The 16,122-nt window shown below is 31.8% G+C and overlaps 1 protein-coding gene across 4 annotated transcripts in view; it reads right to left on the bottom strand.

Annotated features, from left to right (window-relative positions):
• LOC118184166 (sulfate transporter-like) overlaps positions 1-16,122 on the bottom strand; it is a 257,622-nt gene that overhangs the window by 30,609 nt on the left and 210,891 nt on the right. For all 4 annotated transcript variants that reach the window (XM_085819539.1, XM_085819550.1, XM_085819545.1 and 1 more), the window contains 2 exons: positions 10,743-10,856; positions 7,379-7,456 (listed from right to left, as the gene is read on the bottom strand). In XM_085819539.1, the coding sequence (XP_085675665.1) occupies positions 7,379-7,456; positions 10,743-10,856 (192 nt within the window). The remainder of the gene's footprint in view (positions 1-7,378; positions 7,457-10,742; positions 10,857-16,122) is intronic.

The following is a 16,122-nucleotide window of genomic DNA, read 5'->3' as shown; positions in this document are numbered from 1 at the left end:
AAAGTATCGAGGACCTTTGGTAGTTACAGAAGTTTTACCAAGTGATACCTATAGAGTGACTCAATTAGAAGAGAAGGTGAAAGGACATTTCTTTAGTACGACAGCTCATGTGAGCCAATTAAAGTCATGGCAGTGTCAAGCTCAATCAGAAGAAGACGATGATGATGGTGATGACATTAGTGTTACTGGGGATAACGATAACAACACGCTGCATATTATTAAAACTAGGACACGGAAAAAGAATAGAAAACGACGGTGAATCTATATGACAGCTAAAGACTTTCGAACTATAAACATTAATATTACAGATTTAATTTTTTTAAATATGAGTTCTTTATGTTCTGAGGTCGTAACTAAGTCAGGATGCCCGAATGTAAACGCAACGTATTAATTTTTATTTAAAATGTATTTTCCCGATTGGCAACAACAGTTTTTTTCAAAACGATAATAATTTGAACGGTAATGTTTTTTGAGCAGTAATGTTGACGGTAATGTTTCAAGCAAGTATTTAACAATTAATGTCTTGGCGGAATGTGTTTTTAATAAAGGAACTAATTAAATGCTAACATTTCCATTACTACCTTTGGTTTCTTTCTGGCTTCATCCTTGTAAGATGGCACTTCAATCATTATAGGGTTGTGTATTGTGGATAATAGAGATACAGCTTTCTTATCCATCCATTTCATTAGACAGACTTTCCTTCTTTGGTACGCACAGATTTCTCCTAATTTCAATTTTTTCTTCTGTAATTCTTTTGGGACGTCCTTCTTGGTAAGTTTGAGGGTTCCACATATATCTGTTTGATGGTTGATAAGGATATCTGCAAGTTCTGGTGATGTGTAATAATTGTCTGTCGTTAGGCAATATCCATTATTCGATAGTGGCTGCATAAGTGTCATCACTACTTGAGAGGACTTGCACAAATGCTGGTAATTATCATCAAAAAGTGTATCTTTTCCAGTGTATATAATAAGTTGATACACATAACCTGACTTCGATTCACACAAAATAAAACTTTTTATGCCGAATCGTGATCTCTTTAGAGGTATATGCTGTTTCCAGTGTAATCTTCCCTTGTACAGCATCAAACTCTCATCGATTGTAACATCGATCAGGTGTGATAGTTTCTCGGTAACGAGTATTCAAATGCTTGATGATCGGCCACAGTTTCTGCAGTTTTGGACACTCATGTGTTTTAGCATCAAATTCAGTATCATCAGAAAAATGTAAATACCGGTGAATAAGATAAAAGCGTCGGTAAGACATAATTTTGGAAAAAAATGGAGTTGATGTTGAATGTCTCTTACTCCAGTATTGCTCAACATCAGGCTTTTTCACAATTCCTTGTAAAATATTCAAAGCAAGAAACACTTGAATTTCGCGCTTTGTTGTTGTTTCCCATTTTTTTTTTTGCTCTGCTATTCCTTCGTAGATTACTACTCCGAATGGTCCGATCTGCATATTTATTGGTTTCAGAAACTATAATTTCAAGAAGATTATCAAAGAAAATATCAAGAAATTGTAGAGTTCCATTACTTAGATCAATATTTACATGAACAGCTGAATTTGCTGTGAATGGAAATCAAGGTGGAGGTGAAGGAGGATTTGTTATATCTAGTTCACAAAAGTTTCGAACTTGAGTTAGGTCATCCGAACTTTCCATTTCCTCATTACTTGAAAAGTCCGAAAACGAACTTTCATTACTTCCGGAATCATTTATAGAAATTTCAGATTCACTGTCTGATCCACTGTAAGAGTTATCATCTGTTATGAGATGTTCATTATCACTCATTCTTCTACTTTTCAGCTTCAAAAGAAATAGAATTTGCAGCGAGCTGTATAGTAAGCAGATTGAGTCAAAACAAAATTCGCAACTTTCCCGCGCAAAAGAAAAATAATAAAAGATAAACTAGAAACCGGATTTGCAATCAGATCTTTACTGGACTACTAGAGCCATCTGTTAGAAGCATTGCAAACTAAACAAGCATAAAATTCGGGCAAATCATTGCAATAAAGGAAAAAAATCAGTCGCACGAGCAGCGCCCGGGCAAAACAGGGAAGGCCCCTTTTCAAGTACCCGAACATCAGGGAAGTTGTTAAAGATCTTGATCTACCATTACTCATTGTTCAACCAAACTTTTCAAACAAGCATAATTGTTGCATTTGGAGTGTCAAAAAGAAATATATATATATATATATATATATACTGCATGATATTTTATATAAAAAGAACCCACTAGAACATAGCTTTCTGGACAACCACACTCTTTCCATTATAGTTTTTTTTTACCAAACATTCAAATATTGTTGCATATTATGTATACCTGTTTTATTTGTCTACTAAGAACCACAAAGCAGAAATTAATTAAAACATCCATCAAGTGTAGTAAAAAATTGTTTATTAAAAATTCTTGGCTCTTAACATGCCACATGATATAAACTTTTGTGTTTCTGATTATTCCATTAAATCCTTTTTCTTTCTTTCTTTCTTTTTTTTTTTTTTTTAAATATTATGTAGGGTCTTGTGTGGGTTCTGTTACACTTTGTGTTGCTTTTATCACATATATTTTGCATACTTCCCTTTTTATTTTGGAAAGCTCACCGAGCGCCTGCTTTCCACTTCCCGTGAAAGATTTTGTTACTTCTTGTAAATAGTTTGTCTTGCATTTTTTTAAAAATAAATTTAAAATTTCATCAACACATTTTGGCAATTAAAAACTTCAGAATAATTTAGATAGTTTTTTTAGATAGCACTTCCAAAAATTCTTTCTCGACTGGCTGCATGGGTGTTTTCGTGGTTTTCCCCATGTGTAACGTGTATACGAGCTAGTTTCCCTTAGAAAGTCCTCCACGAAAGGCATCCCTCCCCTTAGGCAGATAGCCCTAGTGTGCTTTGCCATAATTAAATACACCAAAAATTCTTTCTCGAAACAAGCAATTTGTTTTATACATTTTCATACAAAGTAAAGGAAAACGACTTTTGGACTATTTTTGTGTGTGTGTGTGACTTTTTTCTATAGTTAGGTTTATTGACAGAAAACCACCATCCTGTGGGACCATTCCTTTCGACTCCCATCCATACCGAGGGAACATCTTAAACAAACATGCAACACCTTGAAAGGGTTAAACATAAGAAGTTTTCCCACAAAAAAAGCTATGACATATTTTGTTTTAATAAACTGACTTCAATAAAAGTTTTAAACAGTTCTGTCAAATAAATGATGTTATTTTTTTGATGTAGTCAAGTTTTTGCACAGTTTTTTGTCTGTTTTCAAGGAAGTCCAGTACTGAGTCAAATAGATTGAAAAAAAAAAAAAAAAAAAAAAAAAAAAAAAAAAAAAACTATTCTGACAAATAAATATCTTTTGAGACCCAATGAACTGTATGCAGCTGCTAGCGGTTGTACAAAGGCTGTTCACACGCCTTTTTAGAAGATTTTGCTTTGCTATAAAAAATTCATCTGCTTGGAATTTTTTTTTTTTTTTTTTTACTCCAGCTATATTTTTGGAAGTATTAATTAATTATCATCTACTATTTGACAGTTTTGTTTACACATAAAATGGCAGTTTTAAAGAAGCTATGTCTGTGCTTTTTCCGAAGAAAATTATTTGTAGCTACTTATTACAAAACACCATGAAAGCCATAGTTTTTTTTATATCTAAAACTACAATAGGTAATATTGTCAATACGGAAAAAAAGGTCCATGTTTAGCTTCAAGTGGAAAAATTGTTCCAAATACATATCCAAGCAAAAAACAGAATGTTTCAAATTTTGTGAAGGCAAGATTTTTAATCTTAAAAGAAATTATGCCAAGTCAAAGGACAGTAGCAAAATCATTAAAATGCTCACTGTCAACTGTAAGCAAAATGATTAATGCTAATATGAATCTTAAAAAGGTTAAAAAAACGTGTGTCGTCTTTCTCTACGACATATCGCCATATGCAGAATTCTTTATAAGAAACATTTATCTGGGAAAAAATGGGAAAATGTTGTCATAATAGATGAATCTTGGGTGTATTTAAATGACCGCAATAGAAAAAGATCCATTTATTATCATTCAAGGGGAGAAAAAATCTTAAAACATGGCTCAAAGAATCCAAAAGAAAGTTTTTCAAAGGGATTTATGATTGTTGCTGGTTTTTCATAGAACGGCAAATTAAAATTAAAGAGAGTGGAGAAAAATGTTATGGTCAGTTCCACATATTATCAGGAACATACCTGATATCTAGTTTTCAAATATGAAATCTTCTCTTTAGTCGCAGTCACATGTCAAAATCCACTATTAATTTCCTGGAAAAAATGAAACAATGATCAGGGAGCAAACCCCTACCCTTCATTCATATTTCTACTAAATATTCTGATGTATCATTCATGGATTTTTGCACATTTTGACTTCTAAACAGCAGATTGTCCAAACATCGACCTACAATCCTCCTTCTTCTCCTTCTTCTGTTCAAAAGGAATGGGATAAAACACCTCTTCCGATATTAAAAAAGGCTTTATTGTTTTTTAAATTACAATGTATAAAGATAGAGAACAATAAGGGTTATCAAACAGAACATTTAAAACACAAAAATTTTAGGTAAGATATATCCATAAAAAAAAAAAAAAAAAAAAAAGGAAAATCGTCTAAAAATGTTCAAACAGGCTCTATAGTCTTGATTTTCAAAGTTGGCTACATAATCTGTTGTGCAAGGAACTGCTTCTTATCCTCTTGACTGCTTTGATATTGTACTGAAGCAATGTATGCTGGCATTCATTCAGATTTTTTGCAACTGAATGTTGATGATGAATAACACATATATAGCATGTTCATGGTATTAAATAGCAGTTCTTTCTTTGTATCAGTTCCTGTTTAAATCTTTAGCGTATATTAACACTTCACAAATTTTTTCTTCTTTTATGAGTCGAACATGCTTCGTAGCGGATTCATTGAGTTGAGTAATTGCATAACAATATTTAAACATCATTAGCCATTTCACCTATTATTCTTTGCACCAAATTATTATTCAGAGGAATTTTTCTGATAATATCCGATGGTGTCTTGTGATGAAGAGCGATTTTTGTTGCCTTTAAAAATGCTGGCAACATTGATTCCTTGCCAGTTGTGCATGGTTCTCATATGAGGCTCCTAGTCTATCATCATCTTGTTTACAAGACGATGAAGAAGGTTTGATACATTTTGCTGTTTTAAATATTTCTTTTCCAGTCCTAAATCGGATACATCTTGATGCCTTTCATCAGTATGCATTTTATTCAAATGCTCATGCAGCCAAGAAGGCTTTATTTGAAAAAACATTTTAGAAAATTAAGTGAATAAGTAATGATTGGTTTATAGAAGAGTGCAGAAGAACTTCACATTTCAAATACTCAGTATGGTACTTCAGACATTTTAAAATGCAAAATTTGCACAGTTTAAATAAATTTTTCAAGATTTATACATAGTGCACTTGCTCTCTAAGCAAGTCACTATTAACTACAGTATAAAGTCTGTAATCCGGACCTCAAAGATACAAATTTTATGCGCATGCATGTTTAATGTATAACAGACGGTATAAGCTAGGCTAAAATTATCTAACGCATTTCAGTTAATGTTGCAGATTGCGCTGTTTCTAATTTTCTAATTGGATCTGGCTTATTATTTTTTGCAGACTGTTAGCAATATAGGAATTTTATAAAAATTAAGCTTGAACTTTTGATTATGTCCAAAAAGAGTTTCCAATTCTGGAGCTGCCAAAGGATCTGTAAAGCAAAACCATGTTTCGATGTCCATTAAACAAAAAGTGGAATTGCTGCAAAAAATGGATAAAGGCCTATCCGTCTCAAAATGATGCGAGAAGTATGGCATTGGAAAGTCCACTATATATGACACACAAAAAAGGAACTTTTTGAATTTTTTTGTGGAAACATCTTAAACAACTTACATTGAAAGAAATGTTTAATAAAGTAAACAAATTAATATTAAGCTTTTTTTTTTTTTTTTTTTTTTGTAAATTTTGATACCCTTTATATCATAATTGTTCTTTATTTCATATTTTTAATTGTATAATTTCTGCATGCCATCTTACCAGATTTAAATATATGATCTATAATCCAGAAAAACCCCTAATCCGGAATCGCCGAAGTCCAGACGAGTCCGAATTACGGACTTTGTACTGTACCATATTTTTGTCATACTATACATGATTGTGTGAATCATGTCATTGCTTACCAACTTGCAAAGACTTGTCACAGATAATTATTAAACCGAATTAGGTCTATGTATACCCAATGCTAATTAAAAAAATTTAATGCTTATTCAAGAGAAACCGAATCAGATCCATTATTAAGAACATATAGATTGTTGAATAACATAAAAATAACATAAGTTAAATAAACTGTTTATTCATGAAAACAGCAGGTATTTTCAAAATACTGTATTATATTAATTTCCTAAAGAGGTAGGTATGGCATGGCTGCCCCTCTTACCCCATTTCCTTCTCGACCCATTACCAATTCCATGAAAGGCTTCAGTGCCTGCACTGGGAGGGGGAAGGGCATTACCATCCCCATTGAGAACATTTGCAATAGAAGATAATGAAAACAGGTTGTATAAATTTTATTTTCTCACAGATTCCTATATTGCAAACATATCTGCAGATCTCTATTGCTTCATGACTTCCCAAGTTTCATATTTTGGCGAGATAGTAGTCCACCATGCTTCCATCAAAATTCTACCACAATTTTTAGTTAAGATTGTTCCTGTTGATTGTTGTTAGAAGGTCCAACTGTTTGGATACCAAATTATTTGGACATGAATATAGTAAATATTTTCGTATGGAGTTTTATCTAAGATACTACAGATTGTCATATAGATTGTATAGAGTTTTATGTAAGATTAAGAATCCCATTACAGATTATTTTATAGGTTTATATTACAGAAACATCTACAATTTGGAGCAAACATAATTAAAGTCATAATTGTGGAAAATACGTGGCAAAAATTGAAGTATTGTTTTGATGCTTCTCAGATCAACAAAGATACCTGACACTGAATTTTATAAATCTTTATAGAAACTTGGTGAGTTATTCTGTGCAATACAATATATGTCTAACGTTACAGATGTTGAAATATGTGTATGTATGCATATTCTGGAAAAGTATTTTGATGCTGATGACTATAAAGAGTTATATGATTAGAGTTTTTACGATTTTGATTGTCACATTAGCGTGTTTCTCTTCTAGTCTAGCTGCCCTCGAAATCGATTGAGTGTTTCATTATACCTACGCTAAATATAAGGTTGTTTTTTACGATTTTGAGAGTTACATGCTTTGAATAATTTTTGCTCATACATCAAATAAATTTTAATAACAAATGAATGGAAAATAATGCAGTTACCTTTGGCAGAGAATAAAACATTGGAGCTAAAGCAAGTAAAACTACTAGAAGAAAGCCACAAGAAACTATTGCAGCAACCTAAAAGAAAATCAGATTATGAATAATTATAATATAATATTATACACATATTTATATATTTCTACGAACACCTCACAAAATAGCTGATTTCAAACTAAAATTTAATAGCAGTAATAAGTACTACAGTCAAAAGTCGTTAATTTGGACACCCATAATCCGGACCTCAAAGCTACAAACTTTCTGTGCATGCGTCGCGTTTACGCATATGCGTTTAATGTATAACGGACGGTATAAGCTAAAATTATCTAATTATCTATTTCAGTTAATGTTGCAGATTGCGTTGTTCCTTAATCTTCGATTTGGATCCGGCTTATTATTTTTTGCAGACTGTTAGAGCAATTTTATAAAATTAAGCTTGAACTTTCGATTATGTCAAATAGAATTTCCGATGCTGGAGCTCCCAAAGGATCTACAAAGCGAAAGTATGTTTCGATGACCATTAAACAAAAAATGGATTAAGGCATGAAGAAAGTGACACAGAGGTTATTGAAAATGAAAAAATTTCGATTGACAAATTAGTTGGTATTCTCGGCACAGCAATTACAGGACTTGAACAGCGAAACTTTGTAAGTGAACAAGAAATTATGTCTGTTTATATAGAATTAAAGAGAAAGCATTAGCACATAAAACAAAGCAACTTAAACAACTTACATTAAAAGAAATGTTTAATAAAGTAAACAAATAAATATTAAGCTCATATTTTTTTCATAAATTTTGATACCCTTTAAATCATAATTGTTCTTTATTTCATAAATTACGGTTTCGTATTTTTAATTTTATAATTTCTGCATGCCATCTTACCAGATTTAAACCGATGATCTATAATCCGGGAAAAATCGATAACCCGGAATCGCCGAAGTCCCGATGAGTCTGGATTAACGACTTTTGACTGTACTATAAACGTTTTAGTTGAAATATTCCTAAATCTTCACTGAATCATGAATTAAATGTTAAAAATTTTCAGTTATGTCACTGGGTTAAAAATATATTAACTTTAAATGCAAATTTATATGAGAAAATTACAAAGCATTTAAATCCTGCAACGTTTCCTTTGTTAATTCATATATTGCAGACACTGACAGTTAAAAGCACAGCAAAATTTGTTTTCTAATGCATAATTAAATAGTCACTATATTCATAATATACAAATAGGATAGACCTTTCCAAAATTATAATTTTGGATGTAATAAGCAATTGCCTTAATTAGCAGAATAAATATGCATTTTTTCATTTGAAATGGGGAACAGTTTTAAATATAATACCAATTATTAAAACTTATGCATTTCAACATGTGCTTCATAATAAATAAATGAGACATAAAAATAATATATTTTCAAAATAAAGGATATGATAATAAGAGTGATATGATTTTAAAACAAAATGGCAACCATGTTTAAAATGCTATCACTGTCACTAATTTTTATTTGTGTTTTAGTATGCTCCCATTTTATCACTGCTAAATACATGCTTCAAGAATGTTAAATTTTTAACAAAAAACTATCTTCTCAAATGAAGCAGATTTCTAATTGACGGGATATATTAATACAAAAATCTTTCATTTTTGGCCTGAAAACAATCTATAAGAGATTCACAAACCTCTGCATTTGAAAAAAGTCATAGTATACCACTGTTTATGCCATAGTGGCATCATCAGACTACAGTCAAATGTCTTTAATCCGAAATGGTCTATAATCCCGACTTCAAAGCTACAAACTTTCTGCGCATGCGTAAATGCATTATGCATTTACGCATGCGCATTTAATACATAACGGACGGTATAAGCTAAGCTAAAATTATCTAATTATCTATTTCAGTTAATGTTGCAGATTGCGTTGTTCCTTAATCCTCTAATTGGATCCAGCTTATTATTTTTTGCAGATTGTTAGAGCAATTTTATAAAAGCAAGCTTGAACTTTCGATTATGTCAAAATAAATTTCCGATTCTGGAGCTCCCGAAGGATCTACAAAGTGAACGCATGTTTCGATGTCCATCAAATAAAAAGTGAAATTGCTGCAAAAAAAAATGGATAAAGGCATATCCTTTGTTTCTCTAACCATTCCGAAATCTGTTTATCAATTCCACACTGCTGTGTGGGGATGGGGGGACGTCACTGTGCGCAATGAACTGGAAGTTTATCTGTCAGCACTATCCTTATCTTCGGAGCAGATGTTTTTATTTTATTCAGCTTATAATTCCTTACTAAGTGTAGTATTTCATCTCGATGTACTTCGTCTTTCATATGATTTAAATCAAATTCCTCATCATTATAAATATCACGAATACACATCAAATAGTTTTCTGGTTGCATTTTCTAATTTTGACATTGCATAACGTACTCTTTACGCATGCGCGCGTTGAAAGAAATGTTTAATAAAGTAAACAAATAAATATTAAGCTTTTTTTGGTAAATTTTGATACCCTTTAGATCATAATTGCTCTTTATTTCATGAATTACGGTTTCATATTTTTAATTTTATAATTTCTGCATGCCATCTTACCAGATTTAAACTGATGATCTATAATCAGGAATCGCCAAAGTCCCGATGAGTCCGGATTAATGACTATTGACTGTATTTGTTTTTACAAAACAAGAGAGGAAATGCAGTTACAGTAACTCATGAGTGAATGAGCATTACTGATTGATGATAACAAATTTTTTGTTGCCAAATTTAGCGGGCTCTGATTTGGGGGACACGTGGTTCCAACAAGATAGTGCCACATGACACACTACTAATGCCATTATCAATGTCTTGCCAAAACAATTTTGGTGAAAGGATAATTTCACACAATGCAACTGTTAGTTGGATTACCCAAATTTGTAATTTAATTCCTTTAGATTATTTTTGTGAGGTTATTTGAAATCAATAATCAATGTGAACAAACCACAAACCCCTGAAGCATTTAGAATAAACATTGGATGCTGTATTTGTGACATCATGCCCAAATTATTCATACAATCATTGAAAATTGGGTTTACTGAATTCATTCATGCGCACTAAGTCAAGACGCACACTTAAACGATGTTTTATTCAGAACATAATGTCATAAATTATGCTTCAAAATAAAATCTTTTTATTAGAACACCATTTATAAACATTGATAATATCAATATCTTTCATACAATTTTAAGTATATTAAAATAATAATACATTAAATTTTCAAACTGCCCCCTCAAAAAAAAAAAAAAAAAAAAAAAAAAAAAAAAAAAAACTTATCCATACCAGTTGTAGATGATAATAGTAAACATAAAATATAATCAGAATCTGAAAACAACAGTTATTATACCTGAGTTTTTCCACCAGATTTTTCTTGAACCAAACTTCTGGATAATGAAGCTGAGCATGGATAACAGGAAAAGAATGAAGAAAAAACATTTGCACAACCTAAAGCTACTAGTTCCTAAAAATAAATATATAATATAAATGCACAATAACTTAAAATAACTGCACTGACCCCCCCTCCAAAAAAATGAAAGCTTTCAGATTTTATATTACGTCTAAAGGGGGATTTTTTTAATGTTTTGTATGTTACCTTTATTTATTAAATATCATGTTCCTTGCACTTAAACTATAAAATTAAATTCAATAGCAATATCACAAAATATTTTAAAAAGCATATCTAGAATTTCTGATATACTCGTGCACTGGAGAATTTTTTTTCTTTTTCTTTTTGTGCGTGTGCATACAGTGTTGCCATTGCTTACTTTGAAATTGTAGAGTTTTTTTAATCAAAAACTCATAAATGCTTGACAAAATATGAAACAGATAATAAAACAAATTCCAAATTAGGGCTTCCAGATGCCCATATTCGAGTGGTGACATGCGTTATTCAAAATCTGATGGCTCTACGTACCGTTGATTTATCACAATGCAAAAAACATACATACATTTATGCAGATTCTTCATTATTTAATTTCTTTAAATATAATACAGGGCTCTAATATTTGGTGGCAAACAATTTAAAAAGTGATTCATCATTTATAGTGAATCAATGCAAAATGCCAAAAAAAAAATTCACGAAAGACTTGTGCCATACAAACGAATTTGGTAGGCATTGTGACGTTACAGCTATTAGCACCCCCCCCCATCCCCGCGGGCACAGGTGCTGAATTATAACTTCCTGTTTTGTTTGCGGATGAAATGGACCATACCTGCAAAAAGCAGGACTGCAGATAAAATCCCCTAGGAGTTTCCGGACACAAGGAACGCAGATAACAAAACGAGTGAAATCTTTGTGTAAGAGTTCTTCATGTGATTTTGAGGTGACAGGACGCATCTTTTGCGTTTTAAACAACGCCAGTGGTTTCTGTAGAACAATAGTTTTTTTTTATGCTGCAACTACAGTAAAAAGGACTTTTTTTGCGTCCAATCTGCGTTAGCGGATATTGTATGATTTAGGGCTGTAATGATCAGTTTATTTTTATGTTTTAATCAAGAAATCTATTTTAGTGTATCAAATAAATAATTTAAAAGACGACCTGTCTTTCTTTCACCCGACACAGGTGTCCTGACGTTACAGCATATTTATACATTTGAAAGCTTACGTCTATTCAAATTTCGCACTTTGCACATAACTGTGGCTCTAGTAGCACTACTATACATATGCAAATCAGGTTTGCTGTAAATACACGCTGCAAAGTTTGCGAGCATTATTTATCACTGAGCTTTGACATAGAGTTTATGTTAGTAAAGAATGCCTTTGACAAAAAAGCTTTTATCCCCAGCTCAGTGAGCTTGAATAAGGTCATGTAATAGGGATATGAAAAGTTGATTTTCTTTCCATGATATTGTAGAAAGATTTGGCAAAAATGTATCCACTGTGCATGATTGTTGGCAGCAGCGGTCAAAGGAAGGTACCGGCTCAAGAAGACCAGATTCCTGGCAGCCATGTGGCACTACCGAGAGGGAAGACCACCATGTTCGGAGTATGGCTGTGGCGTATCATACTGTGTTTACAGCTGAAATTGGCACACAGTGACACAATGAACTGTTACAAATTGGTTACTGGAAGAACAATTCTGAGCCAGATGCTCTGTACATGTGTTCCCAACTCCAAACTCTGCCATTAGCTGTCAGTGGTGTCAAACTGGAGCTCATTGGAGGACGGAGTGGAGACCTGTTGTGTTTTCTGATGAAAGCTGTTTCTGCCTTGGTGCGAGTGATGGCCATGTGTTAGTTAGCAGGATGGCAGACAAGCACCTGTAACCAACTTGTTTGTAGCCTATATACTGTGGACTTATACCTGGAGTTGTGGTCCGAGGAGAAATTTTGTATGATAGCAGGAGCACTCTCATGATTATCCCATGCACCCTGACTGCAAATTTGTACGCAGTCTTATAATTCAACCTGTTCTGCTGCCATTCATCAACAGCATTCAACGGGGTGTTTTCCAACAGGATAATCTGTTGCAATCCAACTTGATCTACAGAGTGTCCACATGTTGCACTGGCCTGCTAATATCGGCAGAATTTTCTCCAATCGAGCATGTATGGATCGTCATTGGATGACAACTTCAGCATCATACACAACCTGCATTAACTGTCCCTGTAATGACCAATCAAGTGCAACTGGCATGGAACTCTATCCCACAAATTGACATCTGGCACCCATGTGACACAATGCATTCAAAATTCTGGCGGTTACACCAGTTATTACTGTACCAGCATTTTACATTTGAAATGACTCTTCTCGAGCTTGCATTAACTTGTGATCTTAAAAATTTAATCAATTAAAAATGTTATTTAGACAAATGTATTGCCGAAATTTGATTATTCTACATTAATTTTTTTCTTGGTGTAGGGATTTCTCCCCCCCTATCAGTTTATATTATTAACCCTCTAACCATGAAATCCATGAATAACACATTCAACATTTATCCTGAATATAAAAGGAACATTCTTAATGCATTGCCATTTAAAATTTCCAGTTCACTCATGCAGTAGCTGCTATTCTTTTGCTAGTTTATGATTTCATTTGAATCAAAGTCTCTCTTTTTATGAGTTTTGTACCCACAGTTGGAGGGTTAAGTCAAGTCTGTTAATAAAAACAAACTTCTTAAATGCATTGATAGTAGTTGCTAATAGAGGATGGAGAGTACATAATTAAGCATGATATAATAATTTGTAACATTCATTCAAAGCAAAAATCACGTGAAATTATCAAAGATATATATTTATTATCAATGATTTTTAATGATTCGTTGAGTTTTTATTGTATTTGAAAAAGCATAAAAAATTAATTACTTCGAAAATTAACACATATACAGAAAGAAAGTAACTTTAAAGGGAACTAATAATTTATGATAAAATACATATAACGTGTATGAAAGAAGAAAAAGTTTTACCAAATTTTTTAACTATCAGCTGATATAATAACAAGGGTATCAACAAATCATTTGGCAAGTCCTTCATCATGCAAAATAAAATAACTGCAATGTAAAGATACTTTGAAGTAAGGATACTACGAAGCCAATTTTGAAAATCCTGAAATATCATTGGTGATACTTAAATGAATAACCATAGACATTAATTTATAATTAATATGGACTTGGGTTACAAATTTGGATGGTACTTGCGTATCAATACAACCACATTGGCACAATTTTCAGATTTTTTGTAAATGAAAGGTAAATGTTACTTATTGGGTGCATGCTGGTGGTTTTCACAACTAGTTTGAAAATGTTCCTAAACGGTTTATATTTATAATAAATTGGCAAACATTATCAACATTTGGAAAGAAAATGTACTTTACCAGTTTAAAATACAAATTTTAATTAGTAAATAAAGATTATAAAAATTAATTATTAAAAAACATTAAAAAATAAAATACTTATATTCACCTCCAAATATTTCTATTTTTGTGCTATTCTTCTCCCTGGGTGCATAGCAATCTATTTTTGCTTAAAAAAATCAGAAATTTACAGACTTGGCATCACATAAACCTGAGCAAAACCCCCTACTTACCAAAAGCATTTCTTTTTTTGTTCCCTTTAGAGATTTTGCAGTAAAATTCTGTATTCCTGCAGAAATTTTACTGCAGTTTCTTCCAATTAAAGCAAACATTTTAAAGTATGAAAACTGCAATGTTACTTGACTGAAAGATTCTTGGTTATGCACATAGTTGCCAGACTTTTGGCACATTCAGAAAATTTGGTGACTTCTACTAAGGTAGTTGTAATAACATGAAAGTACCATTCTGATATGTATCAAATGAATAATTCTTTCATGTATAGCTCCAAACATAACCTGTGATTTATAAAAAGTATGATGAGTATTTTTATCTCTAGTGTTTTAAGACTGATTATCTCTACGTATAATAAAAGAGAGTCTGTGTGTGTGTGCCTTTTGTTCACGCTGCGCTTAAGCTAATAGACCCACGGCTAAGAAATTTGGTACCTAGGTGCATCTAGACAAAAGCCAGTGCACCTTGAAGCGATTTTTTCAAAATTTGAATTTTTTTATGTTTTGTGACGAAATCTCGTCATTTTGAGACATATGAGCTATAGGAAAGCGAGATTTTACCCTACACACTCCATTTTCACATCGTCATGAAACATAGGCACTTAGCTATTTTACGAACTTAAAATAAATTTCGTGTTCCAATAAATCAATTAAATACGAATTTATTTAACAAAGGGAGCTTAACACCTTTTCAACGGGATTTTTTCTAAAAAAAGTTTATTTTTAAAAATGTACAGTTTATTTTTCTTCGATTTTTGGACACATTAAACTTTCATCCTTGCGACTGCTTTTACAAAAGGAATTTTGGAAAAATGATAATATTTTGTATTTTTAAAAATTTTTTTTAATGAAGCTTCCGAGTACACTTCTCACATCTTTAAAAATGCGATTTTGGCAAAAATTTTCCTGTCTTATTGTTGTTGATAGATTTTTGATGAAATCGCATCATTTTGAATAGTTTCATTCTTTTAGAAATATGGGTTTGGCAACAATTTTTCATCGTATTTCTTATGTCACATTTTTTAAGAGATTGGCATATTTCATTGTCATTTATATATATATAATACATTTTTCTTGATTTTTTTTGATAAAGTTGTTCTGCAGAGTAAAACTTTGCATGGAATTTTATGTTTTTGAGTTGCTTTCATGTTATTTTTTGCTTATTTCACTGTTTGTAAGACATTGAAAAGTTTTGCATGATTTTTTTTTTTTCTTCAACGGAAAGTTGGTTAATTTTTATATTAGGATAATTAATATTCGTATTAAGGGATATAGCTTATTTCATTGTAATTTTTTTCTCTTGAAAATGTAACATAAAATATCATTAATTATACTTTGCTTTTCAGAATTTTTTTGTTTTTTTGTATTCTTTTATGTTATTTATTCCTCATTTCACTGTTTTTAAAATATCGAAAAGTTTTGAGTGATTTTTTTAGGAAACAAAGTTTTTAACCTCCTTTATACCATTTGAGTTCTTAAGATTTTGCAAAGGGAAGTTGGTTAATTTATTTATTAGGATAATTAATATTTGTATTAAGGAATATTGCTTATTTCATTGTAATTTTGTTATGTGTAATAACTCTTTTTTATGAAATTGTTCTGCAGAGTAAAATTCTACGCAGTTTTTAAATTTAATGTCTGGTGTTTCCTTCAGCCATTTTTCCGCTACCTTTAAAAGCCAGACAAAGGCCCGCAACGAAGCTGCTA

Source organism: Stegodyphus dumicola, chromosome 1 (assembly GCF_044657685.1).
Source record: "Stegodyphus dumicola isolate Sdum_Otavi_A_Nest chromosome 1, ASM4465768v1".
Lineage (NCBI taxonomy): Eukaryota > Metazoa > Arthropoda > Arachnida > Araneae > Eresidae > Stegodyphus > Stegodyphus dumicola.
The sequence above is the reverse complement of the archived record's forward strand: the minus strand, read 5'-3'. Positions and strand labels throughout refer to the sequence as shown.